This window comes from Lipomyces doorenjongii, assembly GCF_038497915.1.
Source record: "Lipomyces doorenjongii strain NRRL Y-27504 unplaced genomic scaffold V1508scaffold_1, whole genome shotgun sequence".
NCBI lineage: Eukaryota > Fungi > Ascomycota > Lipomycetes > Lipomycetales > Lipomycetaceae > Lipomyces > Lipomyces doorenjongii.
Genome location: NW_027118068.1, coordinates 361,243 through 379,101, shown reverse-complemented (window position 1 = coordinate 379,101; position 17,859 = coordinate 361,243). Strand labels below are relative to the sequence as shown.

The 17,859-nt window shown below is 46.7% G+C and overlaps 7 protein-coding genes across 7 annotated transcripts; 4 read left to right on the top strand and 3 right to left on the bottom strand.

Moving 5' to 3' along the window:
* The first annotated feature begins 357 nt into the window (after positions 1 to 357).
* Positions 358 to 4,566, top strand: V1508DRAFT_452948 (armadillo-type protein). The gene is made up of 13 exons (XM_066942530.1): positions 358 to 636; positions 688 to 1,187; positions 1,230 to 1,495; positions 1,544 to 1,734; positions 1,786 to 2,332; positions 2,383 to 2,863; positions 2,916 to 2,994; positions 3,048 to 3,235; positions 3,286 to 3,354; positions 3,401 to 3,579; positions 3,627 to 3,684; positions 3,737 to 4,185; positions 4,239 to 4,566. Exons 1-13 carry the CDS (start codon positions 446 to 448, stop codon positions 4,422 to 4,424), a joined length of 3,384 nt encoding a protein of 1,127 aa, XP_066799052.1. The 5' UTR covers positions 358 to 445; the 3' UTR covers positions 4,425 to 4,566.
* A 629-nt stretch (positions 4,567 to 5,195) lies between these two features.
* On the top strand, positions 5,196 to 6,417 carry V1508DRAFT_347000 (uncharacterized protein; the record flags this gene model as incomplete). Its single annotated transcript, XM_066936678.1, has 2 exons — positions 5,196 to 5,940; positions 6,005 to 6,417. 2 exons carry the CDS (start codon positions 5,196 to 5,198, stop codon positions 6,415 to 6,417), a joined length of 1,158 nt encoding a protein of 385 aa, XP_066799051.1.
* An 876-nt stretch (positions 6,418 to 7,293) lies between these two features.
* On the top strand, positions 7,294 to 8,953 carry V1508DRAFT_452946 (uncharacterized protein). The gene is made up of 2 exons (XM_066942529.1): positions 7,294 to 7,646; positions 7,715 to 8,953. Exons 1-2 carry the CDS (start codon positions 7,367 to 7,369, stop codon positions 8,668 to 8,670), a joined length of 1,236 nt encoding a protein of 411 aa, XP_066799050.1. The 5' UTR covers positions 7,294 to 7,366; the 3' UTR covers positions 8,671 to 8,953.
* V1508DRAFT_407727 (uncharacterized protein) lies at positions 8,839 to 10,387 on the bottom strand. Its single transcript, XM_066938905.1, has 2 exons — positions 9,338 to 10,387; positions 8,839 to 9,287 (listed from the first exon to the last, which is right to left on the bottom strand). The coding sequence occupies exons 1-2, from the start codon at positions 10,324 to 10,326 to the stop codon at positions 9,185 to 9,187; spliced, it is 1,092 nt and encodes a 363-aa protein (XP_066799049.1). The 5' UTR covers positions 10,327 to 10,387; the 3' UTR covers positions 8,839 to 9,184.
* A 442-nt stretch (positions 10,388 to 10,829) lies between these two features.
* Positions 10,830 to 12,637, bottom strand: V1508DRAFT_401419 (uncharacterized protein; the record flags this gene model as incomplete). Its single annotated transcript, XM_066938418.1, has 3 exons — positions 10,830 to 12,097; positions 12,154 to 12,195; positions 12,271 to 12,637. 3 exons carry the CDS (start codon positions 12,635 to 12,637, stop codon positions 10,830 to 10,832), a joined length of 1,677 nt encoding a protein of 558 aa, XP_066799048.1.
* Positions 12,638 to 12,716: 79 nt separating this feature from the next.
* V1508DRAFT_443275 (CENP-Q, a CENPA-CAD centromere complex subunit-domain-containing protein) lies at positions 12,717 to 13,910 on the bottom strand (the record flags this gene model as incomplete). Its single annotated transcript, XM_066942382.1, has 6 exons — positions 12,717 to 12,952; positions 12,999 to 13,085; positions 13,130 to 13,294; positions 13,346 to 13,430; positions 13,479 to 13,846; positions 13,908 to 13,910. 6 exons carry the CDS (start codon positions 13,908 to 13,910, stop codon positions 12,797 to 12,799), a joined length of 864 nt encoding a protein of 287 aa, XP_066799047.1. The 3' UTR covers positions 12,717 to 12,796.
* Positions 13,911 to 14,440: 530 nt separating this feature from the next.
* Positions 14,441 to 17,850, top strand: V1508DRAFT_407718 (exocyst complex component Sec6-domain-containing protein). The gene is made up of 6 exons (XM_066938904.1): positions 14,441 to 14,852; positions 14,905 to 14,932; positions 14,980 to 15,084; positions 15,142 to 15,207; positions 15,262 to 15,433; positions 15,491 to 17,850. The coding sequence occupies exons 1-6, from the start codon at positions 14,821 to 14,823 to the stop codon at positions 17,401 to 17,403; spliced, it is 2,316 nt and encodes a 771-aa protein (XP_066799046.1). The 5' UTR covers positions 14,441 to 14,820; the 3' UTR covers positions 17,404 to 17,850.
* The last annotated feature ends 9 nt before the right edge of the window (positions 17,851 to 17,859 follow it).

Here is a 17,859-nt window from a genome sequence, read left to right as displayed (position 1 = left end):
CTTCTATGAACACCTCAGGAGTCGTATCATTCCTGCCTACTTTCTTGAATTTCTCTTGCGATGGCTTTTCGTATGCTACATCCCACTCTTCCCTCTCATCGTGGTCATCATCGACGCGTTTCCCCGCCAATGTAGACCGTGTCTCATATGCGCCCATATTTGTTCCATTAAATGCACCAGAACCGCTTTTGTACAATTACCGCTGACTAGAGTTGCTAAATGTGTTGTGCAGTACGATGATCGCGCGACTATTTGGTGACGTTAATGCTATTAAAAGTTAGATTCAAACCTAGCACTCTGTGGTATGTTGATATGTTGCTCAGGCAACGACGCTTAGGAGCCAAACAAACAAGTTGACGCGACACCATCGACCGCGGCGAACTTCACCACATCTTGGATTCAGCACCGACACAATCACACGTTGCCACACAGCTTGTAATTGGCGATGATGGAGATGAATGGGTTCAGTCTATCAGAGTATTTGACTGCATATCTCTCGGATCCTAGCTCACTCGCGTCGGCGGACTACGTTAAAGATCCTGATGATGCTTTGGATGCCGTGATTGATGCCGTCGCAGTTGACTCTGCCGCTCTCGCTCACAGTAATAATTTTGAGACATTAGAGTCTATGCTACTGTTAGTGATTATTTATTAATTCGATTGTGAATTTACTGACGGTTTCAATAGCAACTTCCCAAACTTATCGTCGAAGTGCAAGGCGAAGCTGGCGGACCTTATCATTTCAGGCCTTTCAACTCAAGCGGAGACCGCGCAACAGCTAATTGAGGGCGATGAACATGAGCTATTTGGTCAGCAACGACAGTTACTTGAGATGTATAGCTTCTTGACCCAATGGACTGTTGCGGCAGTTGAGACTAGCAATGCTCAAGCCAGCCAGGGCGCTACAAAGCCTCGATCGAAGAACAAGCCAACTAGTGAAGGGGATTTCGACACCAAGGCGGCATTTGAACATCTGCAGAGCGCGTTAGAGGTAATGTGCAAAGTCCAGAGGTTGAAATTATCTAAGTTGTTCATTACTACTTCTGAGCGGGACCTATTTATTAGCCTGTATACTCGATCAGCTTATTTAATTTTGGAAAACGAACAGAACGTGAAGAATGTAACGCTGAAAATGCATATTTTCAAAGTTCTATGTATAGCTATCAAAAACAACGGTCATGGTTTCGGTAAGTGCTCTTTCCGGTTTTAAATCACTCTAACATCCCTAGGCGCTCAAACTTCACTGCTTCAGAATTTGACGTACTATGATCACCTCTCAGACACTATTGCCGAGTTTTTGCGGATTTTGTACGAGCAATATGACTACCCTCAACTTGCCGATGAGATTCTACGAGAGCTCAGCAATAAGGAGTTCAATAGCAACGATTCTAAAGGACCAAAGCCTGTCTCGGCATTCTTAGTCAGATTTTCCGAGCTTGCCCCACGTTTGGTCATGCAAAAGATGACACTACTTGCGAAGCATCTTGATAGCGAGGTGAGGAATATTGTACCCAACGTAAAGTTCCTCTTTGACACATGATAGTCTTATACCCTGCGCTGTGCTATTATCGAAATCTGCGGTAATCTTATCTTAGATCTTTCGCGACAGGAAGAGACAATGGAAACACACAAGACGCAGATAAATTCATTTTTTGATGTGCTCGAGGAACGAATATTGGACGTCAATCCATATTGCAGATCGAAAGCTATACAAGTGCTCTTCAAGCTTTGCGAGTAAGTCTCGACAACAATTTATCCGGTATAGCCGTTAAGCTAAACAAACAGTCTTGAGACAAAGTTCACGCAGAGACGCCAGCAAATTACTGATCTCGTTATACAGAGTTTGGAGGACAAGTCCAATAACGTCCGTAGGCATGCCATTAAGCTCTTGTCTCGTCTCATTTCTACGCATCCCTTCAGTCTGTTGCATGGTGGTCAATTGCCATTGAAAGAATGGAAAGACCGTTTAGATAATGTGAATGCTGAATTAAAATCACTCTTGCCGCTGCTTGAGCCAAGAGCGAAGGAGGAGCACACTCCAGGTGATTTGTCAAAAATTGACGAGGATCTCTTGGACAGTCCAACAGACGACGAGGAAGCAGACACTACTGATAAAGTAGCAGCAACTGCAGAACAGTATGCTAATGCTGAGGCGATTAACAGACTGAGACTGACCAAGCAGTACTATACTGAGGCATTGACATTTATAAACAGTTTGCACGCAGCCAGTGAAATAATATGCTCGCTGCTATCTGCAAAGAATAAGACTGAGGTCATTGAAGCAATGGACTTTTTTGTCATTGCTGACGCGTATAAGCTTGAGACTGCTAAGGTAACCGTTGACTTTCTTCATGAATGATCCATAGTTAACCTTTGATATAGATGGGTATCCGGAAGATGCTGCATTTGATATGGACAAAGGCCAATAGCGATGAAGGCAAAGGTGTCCAGATTCACCTGGTTGAGTGTTACAAATCACTGTTTTTCACAGCACCTGAGCAGTTTTCAGAAGGAGATACTTGTACATACATTGCTCGGAATCTGATCAGTCTGACGTACGGTGCCACAGCGGCAGAACTAACTTCTCTTGAGCGATTGCTCTACGTTATGATGAAGAACAAACAAATGCCCGACCTGGTTATCCAGAAGCTATGGCAAGTTTACGGAGTCCAGCAGCGTGATATCTCAAAGATCCAACGGCGCGGTGCCATCATTATTCTCGGAATGCTAGCTGTTTTTGACAGTGGAATTGTTGTCAGGGAGCTGGATACATTGTTCCAAGTTGGCCTCGGTGTTCATGGAAAGCATGACTTCGTGCTTGCCCGATACACATGCGTTGCTCTTCAGCGAATAATGTCAGCTTGTAAGACAGAAGTAGTAAAAATTGTGAAAGACCCGCTAACGCCCTTGATTAGCTCAGAAGCTTGCTAACCATCACCCTATTCTGGAACGTCTTGTTAGTGTTATCGATATGTACTCCGAGAATCGTGAATGGTAAGCTATATTCTTCCCAGCTACACTGATGACCCTGTTACTAACCGTCGCAGGTATGCACTTGCTGAGCAGGCTATTAACGCTATCTACAGCTTAGCCAAGCGACCCGATCTGCTGTGTGCCGAGGTGATTCGACACATGACGAGAGTGGTGTTTACTGAACCTGACACTACTTTCACTAAGCCCATGTCGACAACTTGTGCATTGTCGCAGCTTATATTCTTGATCGGCCATATTGCCAGTATACAGGAAAATTTGATTTGAATTGTTGATTTATGCTAACTCGTGTAGTTAAACAAATTGTTCATATGGAAGCGTACGAAAATGAATTCAAGCGACGCAAGGCAGCGGCGGAGAAAGGTAAGAATATTAGCTGTTACGATATGCAGTGCTAAGAGTGGAATAGAAAAAGCCGAAAAGCGCCCAAAGGACGAAATGGATCTTATTACTGGTACCTCTGAAGACGATTTCACTGAGGCGATTACCCATATCAGAGAACGAGAACTGTTGTACGATGAGATGGCGCTACTGCCTCGATTCGGAAAATTGGTTTCAGAGATCTGCTCTGACAACCTGAAGTACAATGTAAAGATCTGTTATTGCACCGATTGAATTATTCTGACTAGCTCAAGGATCCTCAGCTCCAGATTTCCGCGACGCTGTGCCTTGCCAAGCTAATGTGTGTATCTTGTAAGTAGATTCATATATGATATACTGGTAATTTTGTTAATTAGGAATGTAGCATCATACTGTGAACAAAATCTGCCTCTTCTTCTCACCATCCTTGAGAAATCGAGAGATCCAGTTACAAGAAGTAACATAGTAATTGCACTTGGCGACATAGCCGTCTGCTTCAACCACATCATCGACGAGAACACCGACTTCCTTTACCGCAGACTACACGATGCTGATTCTATCGTCCAGCGAACATGCTTGATGACTCTTACCTTCCTTATTTTAGCAGGACAAGTCAAGGTCAAGGGACAGCTTGGTGAAATGGCGAAATGCCTCGAAGACAGCGACAAGAGCATTGCTGACCTTGCCAAGATGTTCTTCACGGAGCTTTCTCGTAAGGATAACGCCATATATAATGGATATACGGATATCTTCAGCACGCTATCAGCCGACCAGGGTCTGGAAGAAGATGGTTTCAGAAGAATATTGAAATTCTTGTCCTCCTTTATTGAAAAAGTCCGCTACTTGTATGAATACTTCTAGGAAACGAAATGCTAACATTGCCATAGGAAAAACATGCAAAACAGCTTGCTGAGAAATTGGCCGCAAGATTGCCGCGGTGTGAAAGCGAAAAACAGTGGAGCGACGTTACGTACGCATTGTCGCTGTTGCCTCATAAGAATGAGGAGATTCAGAAAGCGGTAACGGAGGGATTCAAGGTCGTTTCATCGGCGAACAGATTAGTAGCTAATTGAGGATGTGGTGAAAGCCCGGAGCTATTGTTGAGGAATATTGACCACGGTGGATACACTCATACGTATTTTTGTAGTGCATTAAATAATAAGTTTGTAATGTTAGTAGCATGTAATATTAATGTCAGTTGAAGTGCCGAACTTTTTATTTAACTATCCCAAAAGCAAATGACAACTTCAAAATTGCCCTAAAGCGGGTCAGGGTCTCAGCCATAACTAGGGTATCCACACCTCAATGCTGACCTGGAGTTCTGGGCCAGCATATTCGCGAACCCGTAATCCAACGCAGCATAAACCATCCATATCTGCAGGTGATCCCCATCCTAAATCCTCCCCGATCAAAAACGAATTATCTGGTCACTTTACTCGCGTCACTCGGTACATGGAGGACATCTACTATTGTAATTCATCAGAAGTCATCCCAGATTCACAACCGCGTATGTTACTTGTGCGACGGTGTTTATATAATGTATCTAATCAGAAGATTAGCGTCGAGTCAACTTGGGCATCACTATGTTGCGGGACATGGTAAACATAATACATTCGTCTGTGTATATTTGTAACCTGCTAACACAAGTAGACCTGCGTCGCGCACGAATACAGACCGAGTCGCCAAAGAAACCGGGATCGACAGGTTTGAAGGAGCGCATCGCTGCCTTGAAACAGGTACGCATACCCAGCAGAATGGTAACATTTGATGAAGGTGAGGCTCACGAAAATGGATAGGCTAGGTCGCAGCCGCGCAGCGATGACGATGAGGATTTGTTAGCGACGATGTTTGCTCCGCCACCAGGGTCGTCCCAGCTTCGCGGACCCCCGTCACTTACGAGTAACAGGAGTGCTGCAAAGAGCGGTATTTGTGGGGAGGGAGATAGTGCAATAACGAGTATTACTGAAGATACGAGTCCGTCGACACGAAAGAGGAAGCATGGTCAAGTGGCTTTTGATCTCCCTCCGCAACAGCGACGACCAAAACGCATGATCTATGAAGACGACGAGCAGAGTATGCCCGCAGACACGGGCCATATGTCGCGGCTACGAGGGACTCAAGCTGTCACATCGCCTGAACCTACAGGGATGTCGTATAAGTCGCCTCTGGTTCCCGATTCTGAGGAGGAATGTGCCGATGCGGCAGGAGAGCCAGAGGTAGAGATGGAGTCGAGCATAATGGAAGAGCACGACCACGGCGGTGATCCAACTGTCGTGGATAATGCCGTCATCGATGCGGACCAGCAGTTTGAAACACAAGAATCCTACGCTGTCGAGGAAATTAGTTCTGCGAAGTTAATGCGCTCGCGACCTCCAACTAGCTCGTCCATATCATTCGAATTACCACAGTCCCCAACCGTGAGTACGCGATGGCAGGTGCGTTGGAATGGACGACCTAATTACAAAAAATTCCGAAAATCTGTTCACGGTGCGCGAGCGAATGAAGAGAACTCGGTCCAGAGGGCTGACAGTGGGAAGATCTATGTAAGCTTTGTCGAGTACCAACCGGAAAATTTCGGCATTGGAGACGGTATGTCTGTTCTCTCTTTTGGTTTACGAAAGGTTTCAATTTTGTTCGTTGGCTAATGGGGTAGAATATTGGTCTGCACCTCGCGATGCGTCGCCAGTGACGACATCTAAACCGCAGACGGCGCGTAATATTTTACGTAACCGCAACACGGATGCGACAGAGGATTCGCTGCGGTTCAGCATGAGTGCGCGGCCAGACATCGATGTCGAAGACGAGTCGTCGGTGACAGCGTCCTCTGGAAGCGGCAGCAGAACATTAGCGCGTCAAGTCTTGCGGAATCTTGCTTGCAGTGATGATGATGGTGACGATCTGGTCAAGAGTGATGGTGACGATACGATATTGGCCCGTCTTGGTGGAGCGAGTAAACTTCGAAGTAGAGTAACCCGTGATATGGACAATGACATGGTATTCGACGCTGTATCGGATCCTAGCGATAGCGATAGCGACGAGGGGTTGAAATTTCGGTTCAGTAAATGACTCATTTCGATGGATTTGCATTGTTGGCGTTCCCTTGGCGTATACCACTGTACTTACAATATAATAAAATCGATTTGGTCAAGCACCCCGTCCTTCTTTAATCTTTTATCTGATACATGGTCATGACAATCGCGACCGTTTTAATGTCTCGGTCATCACCTCGAGCTGTTTCTTCCCCGCGGCAATAAAGAACTTTATCTGTTCCTTCATGGAATCATTAATGGATGATGCTCTCCAACGCAAGACAATCATAACTTACTAGGTCTCTCTCGTTTTTATGTCGCTCGAATTCCTCGCGCGCCCACATCCGCATGTCTTTTTTCAATTCAGATTCACCTAAGGCTATACAACAATGTACTTGTTAGCCTAATCTCGAGTGGCCAATATATGGCAATAATCGCTCGATTACCATTTATCGTGCGAAGCGTTTTCCGCCACAACTGACGCGCCGCAGAAGCTTGCATAAACTATCCCGTCAGTCATATCTATCAACTGGAGCACATAAGGTATGTCACAGACGTACATGCGCTAGTGTAGGACCATTATATTTTCCGTGGCGTAGTGAGAAGAAGCTTCCCGACGAAGAGAATACGCGGATTTGTATGCTCATCATAAGCCAGGGTAAAATTTGCGGTAAAATATTCGCGTTATAATGATATTCTGCTCCTGCATCAGTTTCCTTCGAACAGATTCATGAAATCGTCTGTTGACCCTTCGCATTTACTTCCAAGTTGTGAGTTCACCTCAAAAATCCTACCGGTCGGCGGTTCGGCAGACGGTCACCCCGGCGCTGCCTCGCTGAGTACCCCAGGTTTCTGTTTGTTTACCCGGCCTTGCCGTATTGCGCCGGGTTCTCACCATTGTTTCTCTCGCTATGATTGCTCTATGATATTCAGACACAGCACACGACTATCTGGTCGACAAAACATAGGGCAAGATAACAAGATAGATGCCAAAAGCATGGGTGTATGCCATAGGACTTAATATATTCTCCCAACTCTCAGGCGCATCGAAGCATGCACACACAGCGATCAACAATAGGGATTGCTCTGGCGAGAGCGCGGAGACAGAGGGAAGGAAAAGAAGGAAAATAATACAGGATGAGATTGACAATGAAGACGAAAATGCGAATGAGATGGATACGGGTGAGGTACTGATTCGACCACGGTGTATTGCGCAGGGAGAATTTGAGGCAGAAGTGTTGTGGGTCGGATGGAGCGAGACATTGCGTACGTTAACATCCCTTCCCTCCAATTTGTTCAAGCAATTTACAGTATACATTAACTAATGTAGATAGTTCGAATCGATGGACGCGTAGAACTACGTGGCTTCAGCGCATATGAAACAGAAACTACCAAACTCCTTCAGCTGTCGAATGGCGCGAATGTCGTGACCGGCTTTGGATGGGCTGATCTCATAGGTATCGTCGACTCATACGGCCAAATCTGGCAATTTAAGCCCGAAGCCACGACGACGTACATCCTGTACGTTGACAAAGAATTATCTTCCGCGTTCGATAACACAGTCCAACGCGTCACGATAACAGGTACCGAGCACGTCGCGGTTCTGCACAATTACGGGACTGCTATAACAACTTTTTCGTCATTACCCGATTTCTATGCGTACTCTGAGACTCAGAAGAAGGAATGGAGGGTGGGCAGTCGAAAACAATTCGGATATCATCAGCATTTGCAGTTCACGTGTATGAGGGCGGGCGAAGCGCACTTCGTTGCCCTGGATTCGGGAGGACACGTATATACCTGGGGTGCCAGCCTCCACGGCGAACTGTTGCAACCACGTGGGTCGGTTGTGCGACCACGGGTCGTGCCTGCATTGGAAGGAATATCTATGCGAGATGTCGCGACGAATGGGTTTGTGACTGCGTGCTTGTCGCAGGATACGAAGGATGTGTATATTTGGGGGTGGACTCCCGACACACGGATTATCGGACTCCCGAACGCCGGCGACGATGTCGCAGGCATTATAGACCAATTCGACGAGGACGAAGACTTTGTTATTGAGTCGGTCGCGGTGGGTAACGGGTTCATTGTGCTGGCTTCGTCGAATTCTATTACGCGCGAACTTTGCGTCTGGTTTGCGGGAGGGACGGACTTGACGAATATGTTCGGGTTACCTAGGTCGGAAACGTTGGTGAAGGTGAATGGCGAATGGAGTGGGAAGCGTAGTGATGAATATGGACTGATGGTGTCGTGCGGGGCCGCATGCATCTTTGTAAGTGTATATCAGAAGTAGATTTGTATATAATGCTTATTATTGTTTATATACGTGCAACATAGGAGATTATTGTATACTTAATTGTAAAATACCAAGGTTTTTGAAGTGGCCAAGATTGATTTATATTGGTCAGCAAACCAAGTAATTTTGGTGCGCAATTTGCAGAGACTCACAGACGAATACATCCGGACGAAGAAAGGCACCAAAATAGCAGGAGGACGAAGATATGAACTTCCCTTGTACGCCTACAACACCAATAGTTAATCAATATTTAGCATAATATTGAAGTTTTAGCGGAATATAATTGGATCAATAAGGAGATTATTAGTCCAATAGCATACAATGTACAAAAAAAATGACAGCCCAAATTACAAGACACAACTAAACTCCAAACCCTGTCAACCAGTTAAATCATGGCTCGCCACAGCGTAACATTCGACCAAACCCAAAATTCATAAAATACACGTCATAGCAAATGCCATTTAAAAAGGCAAGCTTGTATCCGGCAGATGGTGTGATGCAGACATAATGCTCAACTGGACTCGGAGTATTGAGTCATCGCGGGCCAAAGATTCATGTGGCTCAATCTGGTGGCGATCGCTTTGTGGGCCGCGGTCGTGAGATGAACGTAGTCCCTGGCATTGTTAGTATAATGCAAAAGCATAAATATGAATGGAGGACAGACCAGAAGAAGTACTTGTTAGGTTTAGGACATAATGTGCCAGTATCATGATCGAAGCACTGATCTTTGAAATTTTCGAATCCGTTATTTGCTACGCCGGAGACGGATCGGGCGTACCAGGCGTTTGCGTCCCAATACTGGACCGATCCGAGTGAGTGGTTCCAATTCCCGAGGTGCATTGTCATTTCTTGGCGCCATGCTTGTGATAACCCGACAACTTCTTTGTACTTTTGGAGCTGCAAATCGTTGGCCATGAACCGCTGGCGCCAGATGGGTAAGAGCGTGACATCAACCGCAGACATGAATAAGAAATTGGACTGTGGAAATCTGCCTGCGATGTCCGTGGCGACGTCGAAGAGTGTTGCGACGGACGAGACGACAGCTCGCTTGCGGTCGACTGGAGTCGGGAGCATTGAGCTGTACTGGATCAGGTCATTGATGCCAAACCAGAAGGTAAAGAGTGTGCGCCTGTTGTTAGCCAGTTCGTCGGTCGCACTGTGTCTATCCATAGCAGATAAGTCTGCTTCTTTTATCGCGAGGAAGTGATCCCTCTGCTCGACAAGGTCTGGAACGGGCGAGGTGACAAATTTGTTTGTGACTTTCGCGCCGCCGAAGGCGAGATTGAGGTAGTCAGCGCACCCGGCGGCCTCGCAAAAGTACTCTGGCCATACTGGGCCGTCGGACCATCTGCCGCCGAATCCCGCGCCGAACCTGCGCGGACGGCGACCGTCTCTAGATTCCTCAGCGTAGAACTTGTCGCCGTCAACACGCGCAGCGCGGTCGGCTGGCGATGGTCGACTGGCGTCGTCAGACCAAGAGTCTCCAAAAACGACGAGAGTTGGGAGGGTACTCGGAGACGGTGAGAAGTGCGAGTGAAAAGGCAGGCTGACGGAGGTCAAAGTCACGAAAGCATGGAAAGAATAGTAGCACGCGAGCGAGAGCGCCCCAAACACCAGCAGGACCCACAGACAGGGTTTCTTGCGGACCAGCATGGCATGTAACTCAACTTCAGCAGGGGCCAGACATTAGCTGGTGTATGGGACAAAGGAGAAGGCGAAAGATAAGAATGTTTCTGAGAAGCATACCATCTCGACGACAAGTTTTGTGGCGTGGGTTAGGGTACGTGCTTGAAGGTGATTCATATGGCCATACACCGAACTGCGGATATAGCATCTTTGTTCACAAATGCATGCAATTGCGCTTTCAACTTAATACTTATGCAAATAATTCAGCTTTTTGCTGAATGTCCATGTGACTCTCACACAAGAAGTCACTGCGACTCTGACGCAACGGGACCACAGCCCGCATTTCAAGCGTATTAACCAATCTGCCGCACATCCACATCCATCTATTCAATCGGGGACTATTGAATAAGTCGGAAAAAAAATAAATTAAACCTAATATACAAACAATTCCACAAACTGAATTACCCTATCGTACCTCACCCACCCACAACATCTAAATACTGTACAAGAAACATATAAAAATTTCCTCATCAGGGATGAATCGGAATGAAATTCCCAATAATGCAGCTCGGAATATTATATCGGTCCCGACGGATAGTGAAACTAAAGCAACACGACCGCCGCGTGCCGTCCCGTGACTTAAGCGTGCAGCTCGTCAGCACCGCCTTCTGCCCGGAGTCAAACGCAATATTCCCATACTTCTCCCAGTAATTCACCGCTGAGTCTTCGCTCAGCAGCTCGTATATCGCCAATTTACCGTCTCGTAGCTCTTCCACCGGGACCTCCACTAACGCTGCGAATTCCTTGTTTCCTCGGTAGATTTCTCCTGTCCGCCGCCATAGACACGCCGGTATCGCCATCGATGTGAACACACGGTCATAGTCAAGTAGCATCCGCTCAAATGCTTCCTCAACAAGCACAAGATCGACGTCAATCAGGGTCTGCGCAATTGCCCGGAATGCTGGTCGGAATATCGACAGTGGCTTCAGAATTCGTTGCCGGGACGCAGGCGACATGTGTCGATCCATGTATCGCTGCAGCCGCGCGTATCCTTTCACATAGTTAAATGGCGTAAGAAGACCAGCTTCTAGTTTCGCATTGATAACTTGCTTTAGACGCTCTTCAGGCGTGTGTTCGGGTCCGTCAGAAGGGTCTGCAGCTGTCAAGAAAAACTTGTCCCTCGCCGTCTCCGGTACCTGTGGCGGTTTGGAAGGCGTCGTCAGCGTCAGGTTGCCGTTAGCTGTGGCAGACAGATGGCTTATGCTCGACGTCGTCTGACCACTCGTTACCGGCGCTATCATCCCTTGTAAGGGGCTCGAGATCTCTTCGTTCGCGACGCCGTCTCCCTCCGCATCCGCCGTCGCTGAGCTCGCGCGCAGCATCAGCGGATCCGTCGCTGTCTCCAGAGCTCTCGGTGAAGTTGTTGTAGGCGGTGGCATCGACGTGTCCTCTAGCATTGTCAAAAAGTCGTTTAACGATGAGAACTCGCTGCCCGCATGCTCAGAAAAGAAGAGCGGCGGCTGGTATTGCGTCAGGTTCGTCAGCATGTTAGTCGAGCTGTTCAGCATTGACCACTCTTTCGGCGACGTCTTGTTGTCTATCGGAAGTGGCGCTGATGTACCTTGGCTTGATATACCATATGTAATCGACGACACCTTGCTGTCTGAATTATTCACTGTTCTTGACATTAATGATGCTCCTTCGTTTTCTTTGGGATTCCACCTCTGATTCTGTACTTTGTTTTCGTCGTGGCACAAATGTCCGATATTTCGCTTGACACAACGGGAGCAAGGCCGGCCTAAATAGTTCGTCATTACCATTTATCATTATCATCTACTTATCTATCGGACTTACCTGAATCACAGGTCATATGAGACCTACGGCAATAAACGCACGCTGCAATTATTATTACTGTTATTACAACATTCTTTCTCGCAAAACTTGCGGCAGCAATCGCTTGCAATAACATACCGTGGTCGACTTTGCGACGCTTCGCCGGCTGAGAGGTCGTGGCTATGGATCCTGCTGTACTCTCGAGTATGTCAACCTTTGGCTGATGATAACCGACTGCTGACACGCTATTGTGCCCTAACGGCTCCGGCGAGCTTGTGCTGCTCTGGGCCGATCCTGACGGGGACGAACTTGACGGCGAAACCTGCGTAATCGTGTTCTGCCCTGACTTCCCGTCGTTGCTCTGCAGCGGCACTGCGGGGAGATTCGCGACAGTGGCGTCTGCGAGAGTATGCAAATTGATTGCGTCCAGGGACGCGAGATGAGTGAGACTATTCTGCCGTGACGATGAAGGATCTGCTGACTCCTTGTGCACCAGCTCGGTCATGTCTGCGGGCGAGTGTAACTGCGGGTGGTGACGGCCGTCGCCGGGAAGTCCAGGAAAGGGCCTCTTGTCCTCGCTGCGTTCCCGAGGGGGGAGGGGAAGAACCTATACCCTAACCCTTGGCTCAAAGCGATCGGCACGTGTCACTCGTCACGGCAACCCTTAGATGCTGTCGCCGGCATTTAATGCTCCCTCGACCTGACGAGTTGCCACAAGCACCTCTTCCAAACCTGCAATGTTGTTGCTAATGCTTGTCAAGTGGGAGCCTAGGCGAAGTATGAGATTTCTGAGGTCGTTATCGGTTGTGATCTGCGGGTCCTGCGAACTTCAGTACGGCCCAACAATAAAATTTGATAACACATACTGTTGTCGATGCGTCAACCAGATTAATACTTTCTGCATCATCATTTGTAGGCATAACGTTCGAAACATCCTTGAGCAATTTGTTAAGCTGATACCATTAGTACAGCCACAGTCGACGTAGACCATGCATACCTTCTTCTTTTGGGAGGCTCGTAGCAATTCTTGCGACTTTGCATTATGCTTCAGGGTCTGCAGATATCCTCTGTCTTTCTCTAATTCATTCTGCTCAGCAGCGATCTCAGCTTCTAATTCAGAGATCTGTTGCAGATCAGTTGCTAAATCTGCTTCTAAACTAGCCTAAAGGAAAGTCAGTCTTTCAATTTTCTCTGCCGGCTGCTGTCGACGTACATTCAGTTCAAGGATCTTCTCATACTGAAAGTTCCGATCTTTTGTTGTAGGCGGGACTGGCAATCGACGCAGTCTCCGCTCCATCCTACATCTGATCAGCCTCGTCCACAATACATGAGCCAAGCTAACATACTTGCTTAAAACGGACTGCACCAGCTCCTGCGCCTCCTTCTTCTTCTCTTCGCCAGTGACTGAGTTGTAAACAGCAAGCGAGACTGACTGCATAACTTTCATAACCTCTTCCCGCGCCGTGTCCGAGAGTTGCATCCAGTCATTCTGAATCACGCTCTGATTGACCTTGCGAACAACCGGCCGCAGTTTCAGAGAAGTCCTTGAATTTTTTGCGCTCTTGCCGGATGCAGTCGAAGATTCTGTCCGCTGCTTTGCTGATGCTGCGACCTTGGCTGACTTTCTTACTGCTGCTACATCAGGTGCGGCCGACTTACTAGACTTACTGTGTGTCTTCCTCTTGGTAGCCGTGCTACTTTTGGCGGATTTCGGCTAGAAAAAAAAGAAGAGTGAGCGTAATTCCATAATTGTATTCAGCTTTCACAACGCGTACCATTCTATTACTCTTATATTGCTGCAATGATTGAGGTTGATGCGTTCTCGATGTAACCTTGCTTCAAGCTGGACGTGACAGTAGCTTCCCAGTCGGGACACCCGCAACCAAAACAAATCCGTACTTCGTGCGGCTTGTCTGCCTAGACCAAGGCACGCGCATACGAACGATCTAGAAAATTGGCCCTAACCAAATACGTTATTTGAGAATAATTTACGTACGTAACGGTATCAGCTATAAGGAATAAACAAATTAAGCGGCTGTTGAGGATGCCAACGACCATGTACAATACAATCAATACGTGCATAGAATCAATGTAGATATTATTACATCCATCGTACACCTTCCTTTCAACACCAGCCGAAACCCATTGATATTGGCAGTATCGCATAACTCATGGATTGCATTGCGATGAGCGGAATTGCTCTGCGATTTGCTGATAATCGGCTGTAAATTGCCAGAACATGTCCCCCCAGACTTACGGTTTATCTCTCTCTCGCGTTCTACGTTCCCGTCGCTTTTCGTGAGATTATCTTATAACAACCACACCAAACTATCAAGGACTTTGAAACTGTTCATCTCCACAATATTCATGAAGCGTGAAACTGTTCATCTCCACAATATCCATGAAGCGATAGCATATTGTTGTTAGGCAGTAAAAGTCAATCTACGCACTAACCTGTTACGTGCACAACAAAATGTTGCCTGTTGTGATAAAGGGAACTGTAACCCTAACAGGTTTGTGTGCGCGTGTCCAGCTTTTGGTCGCATCACACGCATCGTCTGCTTGAATGGCCCATCTGCTGGTCGTGCCAGTTTATACGGATGAGCATTGTGTTACATGTACACCTGGGGTTATAGTGGTTCAAACAGGGTTTGATTGTCATCCAAAGAGGTATTGAAAATTCGCGATATGGGCGAGACGGCGGATAATGCAGTTGGCAGGTACTGTACCAATATATTCCTAGAGACATATCGTAATCTGACTATTACATAGTTTAGCTGAACTTCTGAGATATCCTGATGTATGTAACTGAATTAGATAATTGTTGTTGAATACTAAAGATCATAGGATCTTGCAAAGATATCGGCGATCAAAGAGCGTCTGCTGCGCGACAAGGCGGCAATGGATTTACAACTTAAAAGCGGAGTCCAAACACAGCTAGATATAACGACGGTGCGTACAATTACATATATATATATTTTAGACGGTCGGACTAATCGAATTGTACAGAATGGGCTTAAAAACATACTTGATGCAAAATCGTTGGTGGGTGAGCTCAGAATGGAGTTACTGAATGTCAGTGGACGTCGATTGCTACTAAGGTTGTCACAGCTAATTATATATGAACAGCTGAACTCCTTGTGTGCACAGGCTGAGAATATGGTTCCTGGCTTCGGTCAGATAAACCGCGTTTCTAAGGTGCGAAGAAACTTCCTCGCCGTTGAAGACGTTAAGCGAAATCTACAAGAATTACCAGCAAAACTGGACGAAATCGAAGCAATGATTGACGCGGATGGCAAAGGTATTTTTCCATACTTATGTAATCTAGAAGTTTAGAATAATTCCTGATGGATTCCAGATATTTTTGGGCCAATGACAAATTTCCTGAGAATACATTATGAATTGTCTCGACTTCGTGACTTTCGGGACCAAGCGATGTTTCAGGCTGCAAGGTCCAGCAAAGACGCAACATGCACGTTGCAAAAGTATTTCACCCGCCTCGACAACGTAATCCAAGAATTCGATGCCATAGTTTTCGACATCGCTCAGAACTTACTGGAAGTTTTACGCGAAGGAAATTCCAGTTTAATAGTACGCTGGGCAAAAATCATCGATACGGACGAGCGTTTGGACACAAAAGTCAAGATTCTCAATTCTGCGTCAGAATCGCACAAGGAGCTGGCGAGGCATTTGTCGATGAACAGCCAGTCGATGGGGATGACTCGTTCCTTGAGGAATTACGACGAAAAGTTGACGGAATGCATTAAACTCGGCGCCAGAGATGTATTTCAGAATTGCGTGTCAACATTTCCGGACGATCCTAGTACGTTACTGGATAATTTGTATTGGGTCACCAGAGACATTTTGTTTGCGAAAACGGATTTAACAAAGTGTGTACCGGCGAGTTGGAAAATTACGAACCGGTTCGTCGCGGCGTATCACCAAGAAATGTACGTCTTATTCAAAAATCTAGTTACGAGGGAGACGGAAGCGGGGTTACTCTTGAAAATCGTGCGTTGGTCTCAAAAGTACAATGACACGTTAGTCAATGAGCTCAAAATCCCACCAGAACAGCTGACACCATCATTGCTAGACGGCCAAGAGGAAGAAATTCTCGGCGATTATATGCGCTTGATTTGCCGCAAGATCGACGAATGGATGACAAATCTCCAAAAAACAGAATGCAACGAATTTATCGAACGCATACAGGCTCCTGATGTTGACCCCGAGTCGAAGTACGGTCTCGCAAACACGCCGATCGTCTTCCAGATGCTGAATCAGCAGATTAATGTTGGTATCGACTCTGATGAAATTCGTGTTGTGTCGGGTGTAATTCATGAATGCAAACGGCAGTTACTTCTTCGGCAGCAGAAATGGATAAATGTCGTGCGCGACGAAATTCAGCAGTCGAATGCGTCTATGGACGAGGTACCGGGCGGTTTGCTCGAATACTGTATTGCCGTTGCAAACGATCAGGTTCGCGGCGCAGACTATACCGAGAATATCATAACCCGCCAGGTAAATGTGAACGTGGATGTTCTGGTGCATTCAGACGATGATCGGAATGTTCAATCGAAGATGGTTCAGGAATTGGAAGACGCTATGGATGGCTTTATCGCTACCGCAAAATCCTGTGTTCTCGAGATGGTCGGCATGGTAATGTTCGATCTACAACCTTCCTTCGCCAACCTGTTCAAGAACTCGTGGTATACCCCGCCCGTGACGACGACCGCCCCAGACGGGACCATCACATCGTCGCCAGCTAGTCTCGTGGTTCAAGAGGTTGTTCGAACGTTTGAGGAATATAATTCTGAACTCACGGAGCATTTTAATCCCGATCTGTTTCAAATTTATATTGACGACCTGTTGGAAGCGACACTTGTATCTTATCTCAGCGCAATCAGCAAGAACAAAGGTGCATCTTTATCGCCACGCTCACTGGACCAAATCAAGAGCGACGTCGCGATAATGTATCCCTTTTTTACAACGTTTACAGACAGCGAACATGTTGAATCGCAATTCAGTGGCATCGAAGCTTTCATGGGCTTAGCATCAGGCGACAAAGTCGGCGCGGTCGAAGGATTTAGAACACTGAAGGAAAACTTTCCTGATGCGCCGTTAAAATTTGTTGAAGACATCCTTCGCGCGCGAGAAGATTTAGATTCAAAGTCCGTGAAGGAGTATATGGAGACTGTGCGCCGGGAATGTGCACCGTTGATTATGAATCCGTCTAGCGATAGACGCACTTATATGTCTCGTCTTTACCCTTGAGTTAGAAATGTTTAAGTTGTATTATAGAGTTACTACTTGTTTACAGGCACTATATAGGCAGGGGAGTTCTGGGCGGTTATGTGGTGCACATGAGGGCACTCATTAATGGATTGTATGCTAAAGTTGAAACACCACTTGCATTAGACGTTACAAAATTTCGGCATTTTGAACATTTCGAACAAAATGCCGAGCTCTGATACCAACATGCATGACAGATGACAAGGAGACAAGCCTCAACGCACGCTACTCACCCGAGAGACGATATTTGTCTTGGCGAAATATTATTCGAACGATCATCGGCGTTGGATACGATATCAGCCAATCCCCGAGCGGCGAGTACGAATAGCGAATATGCGGAGCATTCTTTGACCGCCGAATATAATATTCTCCATATCGTGCCGATATTCGATATTCGATATTCGATATTCGATATTCGATATTCGATATACTATTACA